Here is a 21,945-nt window from a genome sequence, read left to right on the forward strand (position 1 = left end):
GGGAGGAGACGTGGGGGTGTTACCATGCATGTGATTGGTCAATTTCATCCTCCCCCTGGGAGTGTCCTGTGTGTATCTGTTCCTAATAAAAAGCAGGCTGGGTGTTCCAGTCCTCAGTTCTTCTTGACCCTTCAAAACTTAGCCTTGTCTCGTTATTGGAGGGAATTGCTGTATCACACTGGGGATTGCTATGCTCTGCATATTCCCCTGAGCTTAATCACTTAGCTCTTTTAAGAGCTTGTTCCGGATACGCTCTCCTGGAGGAGAGGTCTTACCCCACACGGTCCTGGAGGACAGAAGCCGATCCAGGGTGGAAGGAAGACGGCGCGGCTCCAGTTAAGCTACGGCGGTTGTGGAGCCTGCGGTGGTTGTGGTGTCGTCTGCAGTGCTTGGAGTCCTCTGAGAGCGCTAGGAGCATCCATCAACGGAGGGTACTCGGTCGGAGTACACGGAGCTCCGTTACAGTAATGAAAAAAAAAAACTTGCATGGGGATGTGAATAAAACTGTCTGTGGTTCAATAAAAGTTCGGTTGACTCCCAAACTGTGTGTCGTCCAGTTGTTGGGAATGGGATGGTGATTATTACGCTACTTTGGATTTACAGGCTGACTGTGACTACCAACGGAGATACCGTGGATTATACCTCTACTCTGCTACACCAGGTTTCATTTGCATAATTGCTGCTCAGGACAAACCCTCCTGTGGATTTGATTGCTGCTTGGCACAACTTTTCCTGTTATAACAGTAAATGTCATTAATCACATTTTTATACGTGGATGAATACGTGACATTACCCCCCCCCACCCCCCCACCCCGCCCCCACCTGAAGAACGCCCACCGGGCGGGCAGGACCAGGCTTGAGAGGAAACGCGGGCAGGACCAGGCTTGAGAGGAAACATGGCGTGAAAATAGTGAATCTTGTGGCCAGCATGTATATCAGATGCCGGAACCCAAGAATGATTGGCTGGTCCATAACCTTTCCAATCCACCAAGTACTGTAAAGTGCCACAAAAAACCTGGAATCAATTATGGAAGAGATGAGATCTCATTCTCTTCCTGTCCAGAAACAACTAAGGGAGGAGGAGGGACACTTGAGACAGTATATTTATTGCAAACAAGAGGTTTGAGTAGCGACACATGAAAGGCATTTGGAATACGTAATGTGGACAGGAGGGCCAGAGAATATGACACAGGGTTAATCCTTCGAAGGATACGAATGGGCCCAGGAATCTGGGTGCAAACTTCATACTAGTAACTTTCAATGTGATGTTGCGTGATGATAACCATACCCTGTCACCCACTTGGTAAACGGGGTTGGCACCCCGCCGTTTATCCGCATAGAACTTGAAGCGATCAGCCACAGTTTTTAGAGCGGACATAAATATGTTTTGACCATATTAAAAAAAAAAGGGGGGTTTTAGTAGGATAAAACCTAAGTTTGAAAAATGCATGTATTTTGTAAGTTATTTCAGGTGAGAAAATGGTGCCAGTGCTGAGACAAGATGGCTACCATTTCTGAAGTATAGTGTGAAACTATTTTTCTGTTAGCAGAGGCCTTCTTTACACCCTCCTTAACATGGGTCTGCAGGGCCTACTGCACCCCCCTGTTCCATCAGCCATTGCTATTCCCCTCCCCTGGAGGACCTGCCAGAGGACTTGCCTGCCTCAGATATACCTTCTAAACACCTTGAGTGTACCCTATCTGTTATACCCTCACCATCTGTACTCAGTCCGTTAGGGGAAAGAAAAGTCACTTCATGGGGCCCAGCACTCTGTCATGACTAAACCCATTGCCCCGCATCTGGACAGACTGTCACTATAGTAGGGGCCACTGGTAAGCTGGTCACCAGACTATTGCTACAAGAAAGAACCTGCAATTTGGGAGGCCATGTCATTCAATACTAGTTCCTGTACATGCCAGACTCTCCCATTCAACTCCTATGGAGAGATGTCCTCTCCAATTTCCAAGCAAAGATCACATTTCCTCCAAACGGTAGCACAATTCTTGACCTCCCACATAGCCTCTGAATCATGTCTGCATCAGTCCCAAAAGAGGTAGAATAGAGGTTATTTGTTAAGGCCCTCATGGATGCAACCTCATTACCTCCAGGAATCGTAGACACCCCAGGTATATGGGTTGCACATAGCCCCTTGTTCTTGCCCTAAACAGGCCTCTGGTCCACAACTGAACTGAAACCAGGCTTGTTCCACATCTGCTAGAGCCAGTACCAGAAGTAAAGACAATGTGAAGTAAAGAAGGAAGACAATGTGAAGTAAAGAAGAGAAAGGCACTGTGAAGTGAAGAAGAGAAAGACATTATGAAGTCAGAAGTAGAAGACAATATGAAGTCATAAGATAGATTGGCATACAACCAACATGAGAAATTTGCCACCCTTGATCAGATTTATGACTAAGCCAGTAGAGGAGATGACTTTGTGGGCATGGCAGGCTACAAACCTGTTCAGGACCTCAGGACAGTCAATAAGGAAGTCTTGACAATTCATCTGGCGGTGCCTAACCCCTATAACCTGTTGGCCCTTGTAACGGCTACCCAGGTAGAGAGAGGGTATCTGCCGTTGAAGACGTCCTTTTTCCCTGCAAGCTGCTGTGGAGAAGTAAAGCTGGTGTAATCCCATCCACGATATCCAAAGCGAGAGTCAGGTTCAGCTGTAACAGGAGCAGAATAACATCCCCAAATAATCCCCTTCCAAGAACAAGACGAGGCTACGTTTTGAAGGGTCAAGATGAACTGAGGACTGGAACACCAAGCCTGCTTTTTATTAGGAAACTGTACACACATGACACTCCCAGGGGGAGGATGAAAATAACCAGGGGGAGGATGAAAATAACCAATCATACACATCTCCTCCCCTCAGATAAACACATAACATAATTATAACGTACAATATTTTACCCCAGTTCTGGATGTACCCCAAAAACAGGGGGTACACCTTTAAGTCCAGCACCGCTTGATAGGTCTTGGTTAGGAGAACAATATGTCCAAATTTCAGCCCATTCGGTTGAGGGGTTCGGGAGTTATGGATGTTTGAAGTTTTGACCGACCGCACGGATTTTCTAGCCGAAAAGAGTTCCACAAGTTTTGGCCCTGCAGTCGGTCTCCATTCGCCTGTTAAAACTATACGAAATTCTTGTCATCCACAACTATCTCCGTGTTCGCTGAATTCCCCATAGCCGATTAAGTGTAACTACCGAACGGCCCGTCGTTCGGTAGTTCCAGCACGAAGTTCTGGGCGCATGGAGGTCTCAGCGGTGTTCGCCTGTTTGTGTATCCGTTTTTAGTTCCATGCGTTCACAGGCAAACACTGCTGTTCGCACGCAAGGTGGCCGCGAACACGTGTAAGTCCCGAAATGGCGGCCACCTATATGTTATACACGGAGTTCGTGCGGAATGATGCGAACGGCTGGGAACAAGCTGGGAAGGTAAAACATGCTTTATGATATATCAAATCAGTCCGGTGTTCGGTAGAAATCTGCCGAAAAGGAACAAATTAAACTACCGAACAGATGCTTTATCAGGCATTTCACTGTCTTATTCCACAGGGCTTAGGAGATGATGAAGTCCTGTTACAGCCCTTATACCTGAAAGAGCCACCCATTTCACCATCCTTGCCTTGAAGGATGCCTTTTTCTATATACGCCTTGAACTGCAGAGCCAACATATATTCGCTTTCCAGTTTTAAAGGACCACTATAGGCACCCAGAGCACTTCAGCTCAAGGAAGTGGTCTGGGTGCCAGGTCCATCTAGGATTAACCCTGCCTGCTGTAAACATAGCAGTTTCAGAGAAACTGCTATTTTTAAATATGGGTTAATCCAGCCTCCAGTGGCTGTCTCATTGACAGCCGCTAGAGGCGCTTCCGCGCTTCTCACTGTGATTTTCACAGTGAGAAGATGCCAGCGTCCATAGGAAAGCATTGAGAATGCTTTCCTATGGACTGGCTGAATGCGCGCACGGCTCTTGCTGCGCATGCGCTTCCAGCCGATGACGACCGAAGGAGGAGGAGAGTCCCCAGCACCGAGGGAGAAAGGTAACCCCCTCCCCCTCCAGCCCTGCGGGAGTGGGACCCTGAAGGTGAGGGCACCCTCAGGGCACAATAGTGCCAGGAAAAAGAGTTTGTTTTCCTGGCACTGTAGTGGTCCTTTAAGATTCTAGCACCAGAATTAAGATACTATTAACCAGGACAAACGTGCCTCAAGGCTTCAAACAAATTCCCCATTCTGTCTGGAGAAGTACTGAGTCACGATCTGTGAAATTTCACGAGTCAGGTCACTGTATATTACTGCAGTATAGGGATGACCTTCCTATTGCTGCCACCCTTCAAGACGAATGTCTGCAAGCTACTAACCAACTGTTACGAATCGTATGAAAAGCAGGATACAAGTTGTCCAGAAGAAAAACCCAAATATGCTGCACAGCAGTCAAATACTTAGGATTCCACATTTCAGAGGAAAGCCGTAATCTTGGCCCAAAACACAAAGAAGCCGAAGGCTGCATCCACATACCCACCAGTCATCGGAAAATGCGTGAATGTTTGGGTGCTGCCGGAGTCTGTTGGTGGATATCTAATCTTGGTATCAATGCAACGGCCCTGAACATGACTAATTTCTATGGGGACAAGAACGACAGATGGCTTTCAGAAACCTGAAGGAGGCCTCGGTCCAAGCCCCAGTACTTGGACTTCCTGATCACCAAAGAGTGTTTTACCTGTATGTCCAGAAGAAAAGGAAATCTGCTGTTGATGTTCTCACCCAGTACTTGGGCTCATGGCAGCTGCCTGTTGCCTACCTGTCCAAACAACCGCTTCCAGTGGACCAAGGTCTATTTGCTTGTCTGAACAGTGCCTGTGGCTTCTTTCTTCATTACAGAAGCTGATAAATTGAGCCTAGGACAAGAACTCTATGTTCGGGTTCCATATGCCGTCCAACCACAAAGTACCAAGCCATGCTATGTGAAAACCCAAGGAACCACTGTCAACTCACTGAACCTAGCCTCTTTCCTCACAGAACCTGACCAGGGCCTTGCAACTGGTTACGGGCCTACGCGTCAACATCTATACTGACAACTATGCATGCCTTACAACTCATGCCTATGAGGCCCTGTACAAGGAATTGGGCCTACTCAACTCTGGAGAAAAACAAATGAATCATTCCTCTGAAATTTTGGCACTACTCGAAGTGGTCTGACACAATTTTTACTTTTATAAAAATTTTATATTTAGCCTTTTTAAATGGATTAAGATTTATGCACTTTAGGAGTCACTCTCTATAAAAATATATTTTATACTATCCCTTTAACATTTACTGTATGTATAGGAAATCATCCTATATACTATATCTATACTAAGTTATATGCCGAAATAATGAAATGATTTGCTCTTCCACAAGATATTATACATCTTTATTATCCTTTTAATAAAAAATTGCATGCATATATAATATGCCACTATACTTTTTATCGATAACCATATGGTGAAATAATGTAATGGCTTGGGGTGGAACCACTTTCTATGATTTAAGTTAAAACAAAATGATTGTACATAGTTATGAATAATTGTTAGAAAGGCTGTTCTTTTTACGATCTCACTTATACATTATGTTTTACCGGAAATGCGGTCCTAATGAACCGCAAATTGGAACGCATGACATATCGGCATATCCCCATGTGACCGGAAATGACGGCGAAACCAAGGAAATGGACTGAAAGTGAGACTTGAAACGCAGGGCGTCACCGTTTCCATGGTAATCACCCGCAAATTTACAAGCAGGACTGACATTACGGATTTAAGAAGAGTATATAAGCAGGAACAGGTCCAAGGAGGAAAATTAAGACTTTTCCATTTTTGCACATCCAGTTGATGAAGCTGATATAGCGAAACGCGTCCTGGGAATTTGGAAATCACCGGAATTGGACTTTTTTAATGCCTAGTCAAGTGTTTTTATAATGTTATATAGTTTTATGTAATAAAGTATTTATATATATTTTTAAACACCACTGGCATTGTTCCTGCTGCTTTTATTTGCACAAAGAAGGATTGTGGTCCTTAACCACATACGCCCTTGATCAGAGCCGATTTGGATGGCTCTGGGTTTGTAAGTACCCTTTTACTTTACCCTTTTAAGACACACTATCTAAGGTACTGCACCATATACCTCTCCTGATTTTAGAAACCAAGGAAGAGGAAGATCTCCCACCAAAAAAGAAGGGATTAGGATCGCCTTTACGGATCCTACAAGCGATTTTATTGAGCTATATCCATTAGCTCTTAAAAGTGTGAGTGGGAAATTATTTCGTTTTATACCTATTTCTGTATATCACAGGATACACTATTTTGTTTTTATCTGTGTTTTATTTTAAGGTACTATATGTCACACATGGACTTGTATGTATGAAACTAAGGTATTATTTAAATTTATATACCTCACATTGTTTAAATATACAGCGCTTCACTTTACATCTCACTGGTCTGAGCTCTTGCTCAAGTTAGCATCGTCCATTGCTGAGCCCACCAGAAGGGCGAAGCCCATGTGACTATTAGAAACAGGCTGGCTGACGGCACAGAAAAATGTAGCTCATGTTCCTGCTCTCTAACTGCTAAATTATCTGCCAATTAGCCATACCTACCCTGGCTAAGACCAACACAATCTCCATATGCAATTACTCTAAAAGAGCTTAGTTTATTAGCCTATTTTATTGCAGTAGTATTAGTTTAATGTAGAATATTGAATGCTATGTTAATTGCATGCTAGTGCCTGCAACAGCCTCCTGTGCGATTTCAGTTATTGACAGTGCAGGACTAATTAGTGAATGTATTTTGAGTTAAGTTTATTTAGCTGCACTTGTAAAATGATTAAATGCACTGTGAAATGATTAAATGTAAAACTGAGAAGAATGTGTTTTGGTATTGTGTTATGTATACATATATACGCTATTAAAATAAATGTTTTACTTAAAAACAAATTATATATAATATGTATGGGTGCAGTTAAACAGAAAGGGTGAAATTGTGGTAGAGTTGTGTGGCAGACCTCTCTGCCTTTGGATTAATATTATTTAACCTTGATTTGTCTGTTTGTTCGGTTATTGCCGGTTGTTCGTATGGTTTTTGTTGCCTTTCGCCCAAATACGAATAAACTACCGAATGGCAGGCCACCCAGCGGGTAAGTGTGCTGCTTGTTAACCTTTCTGCCCTCATTAACATTGTGGTTAACCACAGACAGTTCCAACTCCCGAACAGTCGGCTGGGTGGTCGTCATTCGTGTGAACTAACACATGGTGGCGGCCATCTTGGACAGTCGAACGCCCAGCGGTGTTCGTCGACAAACTCATGGAACTGATTTAGGACACTGCTTCCCACGAACACCGCTGAAATCACCAACCTTTCATCGTTCTGTTCAAGGTTCATGCGAACGCCGTGCCGTTCGGTAAATTGGCAATGCATGCACTGTACTTTACCAGATAGCAAACCCATGGAGTTTATTCGTTTAGTCGAACGCACAATGTGCACGACTTTAACTCCATAGTGATTGATCTGCATGTATGGGATCTGAGCGCTTTTCGGCTATATTGAGCGCTCAGATCTAAGCTATCTGGGGATAAGTTGAATGTGTGGGTTCCGTTCGGTATATTTGGAAATATATAATTTTATGTGTTTTTACCAGTATTGTAAAATGGAGGATGTAACGGATCACCTGGCACACCGACTGGGTACCTCCGTTGAAGGATGCTCCTAGCGCTTCCTGAGGACTCCAAGCACTGCAGCAGACACCATAACCACCGTAGATTCCACCAGAGAGCAAGGCAGGAACAAGCTCTTACAAGAGCTTAGTAGTGATTTTGCAAGGGAGTATGACAAGCATGGCAATCCCTTGTAGCAGATTCCCCCAATAAGAGACGGCACTCCAAATTGAGGGTGAAGTAGAGCTGAGTACAGCGACCCTGACAGCAGCAGGATGGAACCAGCAGTTTTATGCGATGAGGGTGTCATGGACGATCGAGATGCAGTCCACAAAGGCATCTGGTACCAGGCACTGGATAATATACAGCACCAGTGGGGCGAGGGACTCCCCAGTGAGGAGCAGCTACAGCAGACACAAGTAGCACTGCAGATGCCCCTCCTGGGATAGCAGCCCCTGGAGGAGTGGGTAAAATAACTGGAGCACCGGGTATGGCAGGAGCTGTGACTAGAAGATGCCTACCAGGCACTCTGGTGGTATGCAGTGCAGTATATACGCTGGACCAGAGGATCCCAAACCAGTCCTCATGGCCCACCAACAGTCCAGGATTTATGTATTTCCCTGTTTTATTCCAATGGAGATACTAACAAAACCTGGACTGTTGGTGGGTCTTGAGGACTGGTTTGGGAAATGCTGCAATGGACAGCTGAGCATGACAAGCTGGAGGGAGAGGAGTTTGATGGCCCTGGTTTGTTATGGGAGTCTTTTTCGGAGCCAGATTTTGGGAGCTCTACACAAACCCAGTTCCGTGACATTTTTGAGTGGAGGGAGAGTATGTACGATTGGGATGACCCTCACGAGGTGGAGCAAGACCTGGCCCACCTAGCGACCCGAGAGATCGAGCTGGAGCAGGACTACCAACATCTGTTCCACTCCATTGAAAAGGCACGACAGAAAAGCAGAGTGGCAGATCCAATTCCAGACCCCTTCAGCTGGGAAGATATTGTAGAGATTTACTGGGAGGAATCCCAGGCGGCAGGTGGAGATGGGACCAAGGTCTCTCCACCGGCCCTATAGGGATGCTGGGCAGTCAGCCCTGATCCCCAGCGGCAAATTGATTTGCAGGGAATAGAGAGCCGTGTCTCCTTTCCCCAGCGGCAGTGTGAAGTGCAGGGAGTGGAGAGCATCGTCTCCCCTCCCCAGCAGCAGTGTACCATGCAGGGAGAGGAGATCAGCGGCAGGGTGAGCTACAGGGATGCTGGGCGGTCGGCTCAGATCCCCAGCGGCAGTGTGATCTGCAGGGAGCCAAGTCTCCAGTCTCCAGTCCCCAGCGGCAGTGTGATCTGCAGGAAATAGGGAGCCCAGTATCCAGTCCTCAGCGGCAGTGTGATCTGCAGGGAATTGGGAGCCTAGTCTCCATTCCCCAGCGGCAGTGTGATATGCCGGGAATTGGGAGCCCAGTTTCCATTACCCAGCGGCAGGCTAAGTTACAGGGGGCAGAGACAATAGGTCCTGTCCCCCAGCAGCAGAGTGTTTTATTGGGAGAGGAGAGCCTTGTCCTCCATCCCCAGCAGCAGAGTGTCGAGCAGGGAATAGAGTGCCCAGTCTTCTTTCCCCAGCAGCAGGACACTGTATTGGGAGCGGAGACAGTCGGTCTCCCTACCCAGCGGCTGGAAGTATGTATGGGAGAGGAGCTTGTTACCCCCTCTCCCCAGCGGCAGCTTAACATACCAGGGGGAGACAGAAAGCCCCACAACCGTGCAGATGGGGCCGTGGTCTCTGCACTTACAGCACAGGGGCTGTCCCCCAGCAACAGCATGGTGGTTTTTCCAAAGGGGAGACAATCTGCCCACTCAGCAACCAACCAAGGCAGCCTACCAGTCCCCCACACAGCCGTGGTGAGGCACCTGGACATGGACAAGTTTCTCCCTTACTCAGGTGTAGTAACCATTTATTGTGGGTGGGCTATACTGCTGTTTCTGTTGTGTGTGGGCTGCTGGACTAACCAGGGCACTGACCGGCAGGAGGTCAGATACCCTGTTAGTCTGTTTGGAAAAGAAGAGAGATGTGACGAGACCAATCTCGCCACAGCGCATTGGAGGAGCCTGGTTGCCCACCTGCTGCCTTTAGACTATGGCCCCATGTTGAAATGCTTGATTTTCCCCTGCAAAGACACAAAAGCCGGGGTATTCAGTACTTGCCCTATTTGAATAGTGATACCCCATATAGCTATGCCATGGAGCCCATTCGTATAACGAAAGACTATGTGAAAGACTTTGGCTCCATGGCAATTTAACTGTATGTATGAGATCTGAGCGCCATTCAGTAATAATGTGCGCTCAGATCTAAGCTATCTGGGGATATGTTGAATGTACCTGTTTTATGCAATAGCTGCACAGTCATATTTATATGTATTTTATTGTCTTTTGCTAGCATGTGTTCAATTGAGTTTTTGCCTCTGCCCTTGGAGATAATTAGATTACTTCCCAATTAACTCCAGGATAGAAGACTCTGTGGAACTGGTTTTGGGCAGAAAAGCCATGCTTCATTAGGTCACACAGGACTTTGATCTATCTTTTGAACCATTAGACCAATTTGGATGATTTTGACAAATGTTTGTATTTGGAGTATGCTGATTCTGAAAATGTAAGTGAAAATTTATGTGAATGTGATGTATACTATTAAAGTTATGAATAATGTGGAAAAACTGTATTTTTCTGCCTGTGATAATTACATTAACCCATTGTGTAAGGTAATTGTATCACAGGCAGAGGGGAGAATTTTGTGTGGGAGTGTCTGAGTGTATTGTATGTGTTTACTGGTTGTTTTACAAAACCCTGTGGGTGGTACTAATGTGTAAGAATGTGTATATAAGAACAATACACCCACAGCTCTGTCTGTTCCTGCTTGACCCTCAAAACAGAGCCTTGTCTCGTTCTTTGGGGGATTTATTGTATGCTGTTCCAGTTCGACTGCTAGGAGTGTAAACCTATTCGTATGGTTTTTCCTATTCGACTGTTTACAGCATTCGTATGTTTGAGAGCATTTGTATGCTTCTCCGGTTCGGTGGATTGGTGTCTACTGTAGCTGCCTGTATATCTGGAAGGGAATATCTCCTAAACAGCTGTGGGTGCCGTTACAGAGGATATTCTCTATCCCTGGAGGTAATTGAGTTACTTCTAGCACTTAACCCAATTATCTCCAGGATAGAGAGGAGAAGTTGGATTGTTCATGTGGGAGTGTTTTATACTGTGAATGTATGTGGTTGGCTAATGTACAAAACTGACTCAATCTTCCACAAGGTCCCCAAACTGTCGAAGGAGCGACCACCTGGGAACTGGAGTGTGCCGCCAATTTACCTCCCTGAAGCTGCAGTTAACCGCAGCTTAATTGACGAATACAGGGTGGTCTTTGTTCGTTTACCGAACACGTGGCGGCGACCATTTTAAAAGTCCCGAGCGGCCAGCGGTGTTCAGCGCTTACACCATGGATCTAAAAACGGACACTTATTTGCACGAACACCGCTGAGCCGTCTGCCTCCTGGTTCTTATTCGTACCGATTGAACCGAACACAGGTTCATCCGGTATTTTATGTTATGTGAATGTGTTAACCCAGATAGCTATGCCATGGAGCCCATTCGTGTAGTTAAGGACTTCGGCTCCATGGCAATTGAACTGTGTGAACAGGATCTGAGCGCTATTCGGTAGTTTTGTGCGCTCAGATCCCAGCTATCTGGGGATATGTGACATGTCTGTGTTTTATGTATAAAATGTGACATTGGGTATTTTACAGTATTTTAATGCTTTGTGCTCACCATGTGCATAATGGAGTCTTGTCTCTGTCCTAGGAGATAATTGAATTACTTCTCAATTATCTCCAGGGCAGAGGAGATGAAGCCAGGATGCATTGTGGTAAAAAGTATGTATAATTGGGTTACCTCTCGGGATAAGGGGAGGGAATCTGTGGGTTGTAACTGATATGTTATTGGATATTTTATACCTCCCTGTGGGCGGTCCTGTATTTGCAAGACTGTAATAAAAACCAGGCTGGGTGTGCCAGCACCTCACACCACTGCTTGACCCTCAACACGGAGCCTTGTCTCGTTCTTGGGGGGATTTACAGTATGCTGTTAGAGACTGATTGTCAGCAGTGTAAGCTGATTGTCTGCTTTTCCTGTTCGTCTGCTAGCAGCTATTTGTGAGGTTTCAGTTCGGGAGTTGGAGTGCTATTTTGTATCCAGTTCGGGAGTTTGGTGTTCTGCAATAGCTGTGCCTGTATATTTGAAGGGGAAGATCACCTAAACGGCATTTTAACCCCTTTTTGCCTGGGGGTGCCATTACAACGGCGGTCTATGTTCGCCTCCCGAACCACAGAAACATCCAGTAATAGAGCGGGGATTCACACGCAACTCTGGCCGTTTCTCGTTCCACGAGTTTGATGTCGAGGTCCCGCTGCCTATTGACAGAATGAATGGTGGAAGACCCGAATTATATCTGAAAATGTTGAAATTATGTATTTTTAACCTGTTTTGTAAGTGGTATAAAAACATGGTATTTTGGGTGCTTGGAGATAATTGTATTGTCATAACCGTTGGATTCATTATCTCCAAGCTGGGCGGTAACAAATTCAAACAATACATTTTATTCTTATTGGTTGATCACTTGTACTGTACCTGTATCCTATCAGGTCCAGAGGGGGCTGTCCCTGGACCTGAACTTTTGCATAAATACTGATACCTATGTGCCATTAAAGCCAGTTCTTGCTTGACCATCAAATCGCAGCCTCGACTCGTTTTGTGGGGAAAAGGGTATCCTAGCTGTACCATAGCTAGTGGGATTGTTCTACATTTACAGGATTCTTCTGGTCGACTAACTGAAGCGGCTTCTCTCTCTCTCTGCATTGGGATCCTGTCAGGGTACCTGTGGTCTCTACCTCCGAAAGAGGTAGAGACTTAGCTGTTCCTCCATCCAGACGGTCTGATGGCTCCCTTCCCCGCGGTCTATCCGGTCATGCTAGGCCGGCCGCGAGGGAGTGACTGCCTTTTACAGCATCTAGGCAGGAAGTAGTCATCAGGACACTCCCCCGGAACGACCTGTCAGTCAATTGCTGCAGGACCAATCAGGACGCCTCGGAGGCGTGGTTACTGCTCTGAACAGGGTATTTAACAGAGCTTCTTTCATTAGCTCATTGCCCTGTCGTGGTTCTAGCTTGTTCTAGTCACTCAGTGCTTGTGTATTCTATTATCCCTTTTGGTTTTGACCCGGCTTGTTTACCTTACTCTGCTTATCTCTGTTACCCTTGATTCGGCTTGTCTCTCGCTTACCTGTCTTCTGTTACCCTCGACCTCGGCTTGTCTTTGACCATTCTTTACTGTACTACTTACGTTAGTCCGGCCATTCTAAGGTCCGGTATACGTATCTGGCTACTGTTTGTACTCTGCGTGTTGGATCCCTGTCCCGATCCTGACATTACGACAGGGCCAATGTATCCTGCAAGTACAAACAGTCAGCTGGCTGCTCCTGATCCTAGGTTTGAAGCCATGGATCACAGAATGGATCAGATGGCGCTTGCGCTACAGGCTCTATTAGCTTGTGCCAATAACCCACCAGAGGAGATACGTAATACCCCTGTTTCTCCTGTCGGTTCAGGTCTAGAGGTAGCCACAGTGGGTGCTTCTTCTCACATTACCCCCCGAGTACGCTATGGTGGGGCTCCTGAGAAGTGTCGTGGTTTTTTAAACCAAATTAGTATCCACTTTGAATTGCAACCTCGCTCTTATCCTACAGATAGGGCAAAAGTAGGATTTATTATCACCCTACTCATTGAGAAAGCTCTGAGATGGGCCAACCCACTATGGGAGAACGATAATCCATTAGTTTATAACTATAACGCATTTGTAGCTGCTTTTAGAAGAACATTTGACCCTCCAGGTAGAAAGGTTAATGCAGCCAGATTACTGTTGCGCCTGAGACAGGAGAACCAAACACTGGTGGATTATGCACTAGAGTTCAGGTCTCTGGCGGCAGAAATCAAGTGGAATGAGCAGGCGTATATGGATGTATTTTTGAATGGCCTATCTGATGTAATCCTTGATGAGGTTGCTACCAGAGAACTCCCTGAGAATTTAGAGGATTTAATTTTGTTCATCTCTCGTATAGATGAACGTCTAAGAGAGAGACAGAACACTCGAGAGAGGAACCAGAGACCTTCTTTTAGGTTAGCTCCCGCTGTTCCAAGTCCTGACTCCACGATATCTTTGCTTACTAAACCTATGCAGATAGGGTATACCCACCTCTCTGAGGAGGAAAGACAGCACAGGAGAAGAGAGGGTTTGTGTATGTATTGTGGAGCCAAGGGTCATTTACTCTCGAACTGTTCTAACCGCCCGGGAAACGCTCGCACCTAAGTCTCTCTAGAGGACAGGCCTTGGGTGTTTCTATTTTGTCCTCTACTCCTGATTATAAAGATCACAGGCTTCTGCTACCAGTTTCCTTAACTTGGGGGAAGGAAGTAGTAAAGGCTATGGCATTGATAGATTCCGGTGCTGCTGAGAATTTTATCGACCAAGCCTTTGCTAGTAAGAAAAATTTCCCATCCCAGCTAAGGGAGACACCTTTGGCCGTTGAGGCCATAGATGGTAGACCACTACTAGACCCTGTTATCTTTCGTGAGACCATACCCATTAATTTAAATGTTGGTATCCTACACGTGGAGAATTTATCTCTTATGCTCATTTCGTCTCCTTCCGTTCCCATAATTCTGGGGTACCCATGGTTGAAAAAACATAACCCTATTATCGATTGGGAGTTAGGAGAGATACTCTCGTGGGGCCAGGGCTGCCAGGATCGGTGTTTTTGCAAGGTTTCTCCATTAGCTAATATTAACATACCGGAGAATCCTACTCAGTCCACAGAAAGACAAATACCAGACCTTTACCTAGACTTAAGGGCAGTGTTTGACAAGAAGAATGCTGATTCTTTGCCTCCACACAGGTCATTTGACTGTAAGATTAAGCTTCTACCCGGCACTATGCCTCCGAGGGGCCATGTATATCCTTTGTCTGTTCAGGAAAACTCGGTTCTAGAGGAGTATATTCGGGAGAATTTAGAAAAGGGATTCATCAGGAGGTCTTCTTCTCCGGCCGGGGCTGGGTTCTTTTTCATTAAGAAGAAGGATGGCACGCTGAGACCTTGTATCGATTACCGAGGCTTGAATAAAATAACTGTCAGAAATGCCTATCCTATCCCACTGATTACCGAGTTATTTGATCGTCTTAAGGGCTCCAAAATCTTCACCAAGTTAGATCTCAGAGGGGCTTACAATTTGGTGAGAATCCAGCAAGGTCACGAGTGGATGACGGCATTCAATACCCGGTATGGCCATTTCGAATACACTGTTATGCCATTTGGACTATGCAATGCTCCTGCTGTATTTCAAGATTTGATTAATGAGGTACTTAGGGAGTTTCAGCATGATTGTGTTATTGTTTACCTGGACGACATACTAATACACTCTAAGGAGATTGAGACTCACCATAGACAGGTCAGAAAGGTATTACACAAGCTGCTGCAACATGGTCTATATTGCAAATTGGAGAAGTGCAGTTTTGATCAGTCTCAGGTAGACTTTCTTGGATACGTGATTTCTGGGGAAGGTTTTAAAATGGATCCTGTAAAACTTCAATCTATTTTAGACTGGCCCTTGCCCAAAGGACTCAAGGCTATCCAAAGGTTTATTGGTTTTTCCAACTACTATAGGCGCTTCATTAAAGGATACTCCTCTATCATTGCGCCTATTACCAATATGACCAAACAAGGGGCTGATACTAAGTTCTGGTCTAAGGAAGCTCTGGGTGCTTTCAAGACTCTCAAGGAACTTTTTGCCTCGGCTCCCATTTTAGTCCATCCTGATACGACTCTGCCTTTCTTGCTCGAGGTCGATGCCTCTGAGACAGCAGTTGGGGCTGTTCTGTCTCAAAGGTTAGGGGTGGATAAACCGTTACACCCTTGTGGTTTCTTCTCTAAGAAATTTTCCGGGCCTGAGAGCAGATATGACATCGGGTAAAGGGAACTGTTAGCAGTCATTAAAGCCTTAAAGGAGTGGAGACATTTGTTGGAGGGGACCCTACACCCTATTACGATTTTGACGGACCACAAAAACTTGTCCTATATTGGGGAGGCTAAGCGCTTATCCTCTAGACAAGCTCGTTGGTCCTTATTCCTGACTCACTTCAATTATGTACTGACTTACAGACCTGGTTCTAAAAACTCTAAAGCCGATGCATTATCTCGCCAATATGAACCTTCTACTGTACCTGAACCAGTTCTTTCTTCTATAGTTCCGAAATGCAATATCATTGCTAATACGAATCTCAGGATTTATTCTCCATTATTGGCCGAGATCATTAAGTTGCAACATCTAGCACCTAAACAGACTCCTGCGGGCCGTCATTTCGTTCCTCCTGCTCTTCAACTGGAACTTTTACAGTGTTTACATAATAGCAAGATGGCGGGACATCCTGGTATTCGCAAAACTTACGCGTTGATCTCTAAGGACTTCTGGTGGCCTGCTTTACGGAGGGATATTGAGGAGTTCATCGCTGCATGTGAAGTTTGTACTAAAACCAAACAACCCCATACGCTTCCATGTGGATTCCTGCAACCCTTGGAGGTTCCAGAAAAACCATGGTCCTGTTTGGCCATGGACTTTATTGTCGATCTACCTATCTCTAAAAGACAGACTGTTATCCTCACCGTGGTTGACAGGTTTACTAAGATGGCACACTTCATTCCCCTGCCTAAACTCCCGTCTTCTCCCGAATTGGCAGAGATATTCGCTAAGGAGATTTTTCGCCTACATGGGATACCCTCTCAAATTGTATCGGACAGAGGCTCCCAATTTGTTTCCCGCTTTTGGAGGTCCTTCTGCTCTCAACTTGGTATTAAATTAAACTTTTCTTCTGCCTATCATCCTCAGTCTAACGGAGCTGCTGAACGTACCAACCAGAAAATTGAACAATATTTACGATGCTTTGTTTCTGAACACCAGGATGATTGGGTCGGTTTGATTCCTTGGGCGGAGTTTGCACACAACAATCTCGTTTGCGATTCTACTCATTCAAGCCCCTTCTTCATGAATTATGGTTTTCATCCGTCTATTCTTCCTTCGGATTCTCCTTCCCAGGGGGTGCCGTCGGTTGATGTTCATGTTGCCAATTTGAGGAAGTTGTGGGATCAAACTCGACAAATCCTTGTGCACAACTCTATGTTGGTCAAGAAACACGCTGATAAACGTAGAAGGGCGGCTCCGGTCTTTGTTCCAGGTGATAGGGTATGGCTGAGCACGAGGAACATCCGTTTAAAAGTGCCCTCCATGAAGTTCGCTCCTCGTTATATTGGACCCTACAGGGTGCTGACCCGTATCAATCCAGTTGCGTATCGTTTAGCTCTTCCTAATACCTTATGCATCCCGAACTCGTTTCACGTTTCATTGCTGAAACCACGCATATGTAACAGATTTTCCTCCACAATAGCCCCTCCTCGCTCCGTTCAGGTGGAGGGTCAGGAGGAGTATGAGGTTAACTCTATTATTGATTCTCGAATCTCCCGGGGGAGAGTACAATATCTGGTTGATTGGAAGGGATATGGTCCTGAGGAGAGGAGTTGGGTACCTCAGGAGGATGTTCATGCTCCCCGTCTCCGCAGGGCGTATCACTCTCGCTTCCCATCTCGTCCCGGTTCATTCCGCCCGGTGGGCTTATCTGAGAGGGGGGGTACTGTCAGGGTACCTGTGGTCTCTACCTCCGAAAGAGGTAGAGACTTAGCTGATCCTCCATCCATCATGCTAGGCCGGCCGCGAGGGAGTGACTGCCTTTTACAGCATCTAGGCAGGAAGTAGTCATCAGGACACTCCCCCGGAACGACCTGTCAGTCAATTGCTGCAGGACCAATCAGGACGCCTCGGAGGCGTGGTTACTGCTCTGAACAGGGTATTTAACAGAGCTTCTTTCATTAGCTCATTGCCCTGTCGTGGTTCTAGCTTGTTCTAGTCACTCAGTGCTTGTGTATTCTATTATCCCTTTTGGTTTTGACCCGGCTTATTTACCTTACTCTGCTTATCTCTGTTACCCTTGATTCGGCTTGTCTCTCGCTTACCTGTCTTCTGTTACCCTCGACCTCGGCTTGTCTTTGACCATTCTTTACTGTACTACTTACGTTAGTCCGGCCATTCTAAGGTCCGGTATACGTATCTGGCTACTGTTTGTACTCTGCGTGTTGGATCCCTGTCCCGATCCTGACAGATCCAGACTATCCAAGCGGTCCAGCTTCCAGCTAGCCTGGGGGTAACCGTAACAGCGTCTATGACGTGACGTTGCACACACGTTGGCGCCATCTTTGATGTGGGCGAAGGTATGTTTCTTATAAAAGCCCGAATCGCAGCGGCCGGCGTTCCTAAGAACATCGCACCCGCTGGGGACTGGAACGGAAGGAGACCAGACAGCTGCCTACCTGGGCCAAGCTAAGTCTGAAACATCCCTTAGTGTGGCTGCTTGGTTTGTGTGCAGCCACGCCAGCAGAGGGACTGGGAGCCGTGACAGTAGCAGAGCAAATGACGGAAGGGAGGCAAAACCTGAGGAAGACTACAATCCCACTTTGTTTCAGTGGGAGCTCTTAAAAGAGCACTATAGGGTCAGGAACACAAACATGCATTCCTGACCCTACAGTGTTAAAACCACATCTAGCTCCCTTGCACCTCCCTCCCCTCCACCTCCCTAAATATAGTAAAATCTTACTTGTATTCAAGCATGCAGTTGCTGGCTCTGCCCCTGTCAGTCTTAGACCCCTTGTCTACTGACATCATCATCAGTGGTGGTGTGAGCCAATCACAATGTGTCCCCATAGGAAAGGTTGATGCTGTTAAGGAGGCAGATCAGGGGCAGAGCCAGCACAAGTCAAACACAGCTCTGGCCAATCAATTGCTAACTGTGCAGCACTGCCCCCGAAAACACCTCTAGCAACCATCTGAGGAGTGGCCAGTGGGGTTATCACTAGGCTGTAATGTAAACACTGCCTTTTCTCTAAAAAGACAGTGTTAAGAGCAAAAAAGCCAGAAGATAATGATTCTACTTACTACTTACCAGAACAAATGCAATAAGCTGTAAATGTTCTGGTGACCCATTAACAATTTTGGACAATATTTAAAGGAGACTGTTATGGTTGCCTCCAGGCTAGCTGAAAGTTGGACCGCTTGGATATCCTGGTTCCCGATCTCGGAGAGTGAGAGCGCTGCTCCGACCAGCATCCAACCAATAATTCCTGGAAATGTAGAAAATCCCACTAGCTATTAGCAAAGCTAGGATAACACCTTTCCCTACAACACGAGTCGAGGCTGCGAGTTGAGGGTAAAACAAACTGGTTTAATGGGTGGTCATGCACAGTAATTTATACAAGTTTTCAGGCCAGAGGACAACCCCCCTGGACCTGATGATACACTGGACAATGCAATGTCCCAACCAATAAGAGTAAAGTGCATTTCCTGAAACACTCCCCCCTACCCTGGAGATAATTGGTCTCAACGGTTACAGTAACTCAATTATCTCCAGGTACATGGAAATACCCATGTTTTATTCAACACACGAAAACAGCATAAAAATACATAACTTTCACATTATATTACTGAAATATTCCATCCGACCCCTCTCTAGACAGCTTGGATCTGAGCGCACAAAATATCCGAATTGCGCTCAGATCTCACGAATGATGTATGAAAGTCACAGAAATAAAGTCTGTCTATATGGCTTTCGTGTGTCTTTGCCAGAACGGATGGGACAACCGACACCTCAGCAGGATTTGTGTAACCCAGTGTCTGATAATAGTTCCAGGGGTTTGACGATCAAGTCCGCTGGGCGTTCAACGACAAAAGATGGCCAACACCTCTTGTTCAGCATATGAACGGCGACAACCTTGGTGATAAGTGATTATGTTGCGGTTAACCACAGAAACCGCAGCTTTAAGGTGGTTAAGTGAAGACACACGCCAGTGTCTAGGTGGTCGTCGGTCGGTAGTTCTTTCGGTATTTTGTTCGTCAACCCCTTGTTTATTTATGTATGAACGGTGACCACCCTGATGCCAGCCAATTAGGCTGCGGTTAACCACAAACCGCAGCTCCAGGGTGGTTAGTTGTCAACACACTTCTCAGGTAGGATGGCCTGCCGTTCGTCAGTTTATTCGTGTTTTAAAGGTGAACAGGGTTAACTAGCGGCACACGCCAAGGGCCGGGTGGTCGGTCATTCGTGCAACATAATTAATTAATCAGATATTGCCTAACTACTGGAAAAAATAAATCATTTTAAAAGTTGTTACTTTAAATAGTGCAATAACTAAGACAAATTAGGTAACGATAAAGTGGGGAATTAATAATGATCATATAATTTTAAAGATTCCTTTATTTTTTTATTTAAATCAAGGTACACTGGATAAAACCCTTTATTAAATTAATATATTCAGCAGGTTTAACCAACTGTTATTTTAAACTGAAGCTCCCATGGTACATGATGTACACAGTGAGCACTATTGTTGTAATTTTTTGTCATTTTTGGGCTCGTGGTCCCTATACCGCTGTGAAAACTGCGCTGCTGACTACACTACTACACGTATCCTACAAGTGGGGATTATACCACTGTAGGCCCATTATACTAAAGCAGGTCTTAGCTCTATAATAGATAATTATAGGAGGACGATATATGAATTGCACTTTAAAAGTACCACAAAATATTGGAACATATTAGCTTTCATCTTTGTTTTATTTTGTATATCTTTACAGTTCCCAATACACCAATACACTTTGGATCCAGTATCCTTATAGAAAAGGACAAAATAGTCCTCTATGGGACTGACCTTTGCACGTTTGCACACTGACTTTGGACTTTTATATTTGTACTTGTTCTTTGTTTATTTGTTTTAGTGTTTTAATATTTTAAACACATGTTCATAATTGGCGCAACCCTTTCCTGTTTTGTTGCATGGTGCAAATGTAGCTTGTGACCAGACAAATGTTAAAAGTGTAAAATTAAAGAGCAGTTTAGTGATAGCTTGAGATATGTCAGTTTGTCCACTTTGAAGAAACCAACCTTGGGCCAGCAATCTGTATAGTCATCGTGCTGAGCAGAACTTTCGTCTAGTGGTTCATTTCTATCTTGCTGACGCCATGTCTTGAATGCAGCTCCAAGAAGACCATGGACAAACAAAACATCAGCCTTAATGGGTTGGCTAATTTTGTTTCAATGAAAAGAAATACAAATTGTTTTATTAATATTGCAGGTACACAACATAAGGAATATACTCAAATAAAAGAAGATATTTAAATAATGATCCTCGCACCACCCCATAGATTATTAGCAAGTTATTTTTATGATACTAAAGCTATTTTTAGTTTCAGAATATAACACATAAAGATATAGAATTTTAGTTAATAAACAAGACAATAATAATAAATAAATAATCCATTAACAAAATATGCCTATAATACCATTTAGGTAGGAATAATGAGAAATCATTTAATAAAAAATAAAAGAAACATTGTTCTATATTATTTGTAATTTCTTATTGTCCTTAAATTATTAGGACATTATATGATTGATTATTAACGCTATTTCTTATGTATATAGATAGCTAATAGCAGCATTATAAAATGTCATTAGGTGCATTTTACATGTTTATAAGAAAAAAGAGAAGAGTAACATGATGTGACTAAAAGAAACAACATATATACTGCAAAGCAAAAAAAAAAAAAATAGATCATGCAACTCACTGTCTGAACAAATACAAGCATGTATTTCTAATGTTTTAGGTGCAATCTACTAGCCATTAAAAACAAGTGACTAGCTAGAAAAGGATAGGGCCTGTGAAATAAGGTGGGACATAGATTTCCGGTGCCCCTACACATCGGCATCAGGTAGGGGCTACTTTAAAATTTAAGAGGGTGAACTATTGACCCCTTAATTGACCCCCACTTTACAAAATGGGGGAGGGGGACCTAGTATGCTCGTTGTCATGCCAAGGGTGCATAAGTCATCGTTGCACAATAGAATATTAATCTAATTTGTGTAGTGCATATATGAATTCACCACTTAGTAAAGATCAGACGACAGAAGGGGTAGTGTGAATTGCATAGGAATGTGAAAGGGAACAGATGGATAACCATAAGCATTGATCCTTAGATTAATTAAAAGCTTTTTAAGATGTGAGAAGTC

General features: G+C 44.8%; 1 protein-coding gene across 2 annotated transcripts in view; it reads right to left on the bottom strand.

The window, feature by feature from the left end:
* Positions 1-21,945, bottom strand: part of LOC134587202 (general transcription factor IIH subunit 5) — a 948,377-nt gene that overhangs the window by 306,862 nt on the left and 619,570 nt on the right. For both annotated transcript variants that reach the window (XM_063443405.1, XM_063443404.1), the window contains exon 12: positions 20,824-20,962. In XM_063443405.1, the coding sequence (XP_063299475.1) occupies positions 20,824-20,962 (139 nt within the window). The remainder of the gene's footprint in view (positions 1-20,823; positions 20,963-21,945) is intronic.

This window comes from Pelobates fuscus, chromosome 2 (genome assembly GCF_036172605.1).
Source record: "Pelobates fuscus isolate aPelFus1 chromosome 2, aPelFus1.pri, whole genome shotgun sequence".
Classification (NCBI taxonomy): domain Eukaryota; kingdom Metazoa; phylum Chordata; class Amphibia; order Anura; family Pelobatidae; genus Pelobates; species Pelobates fuscus.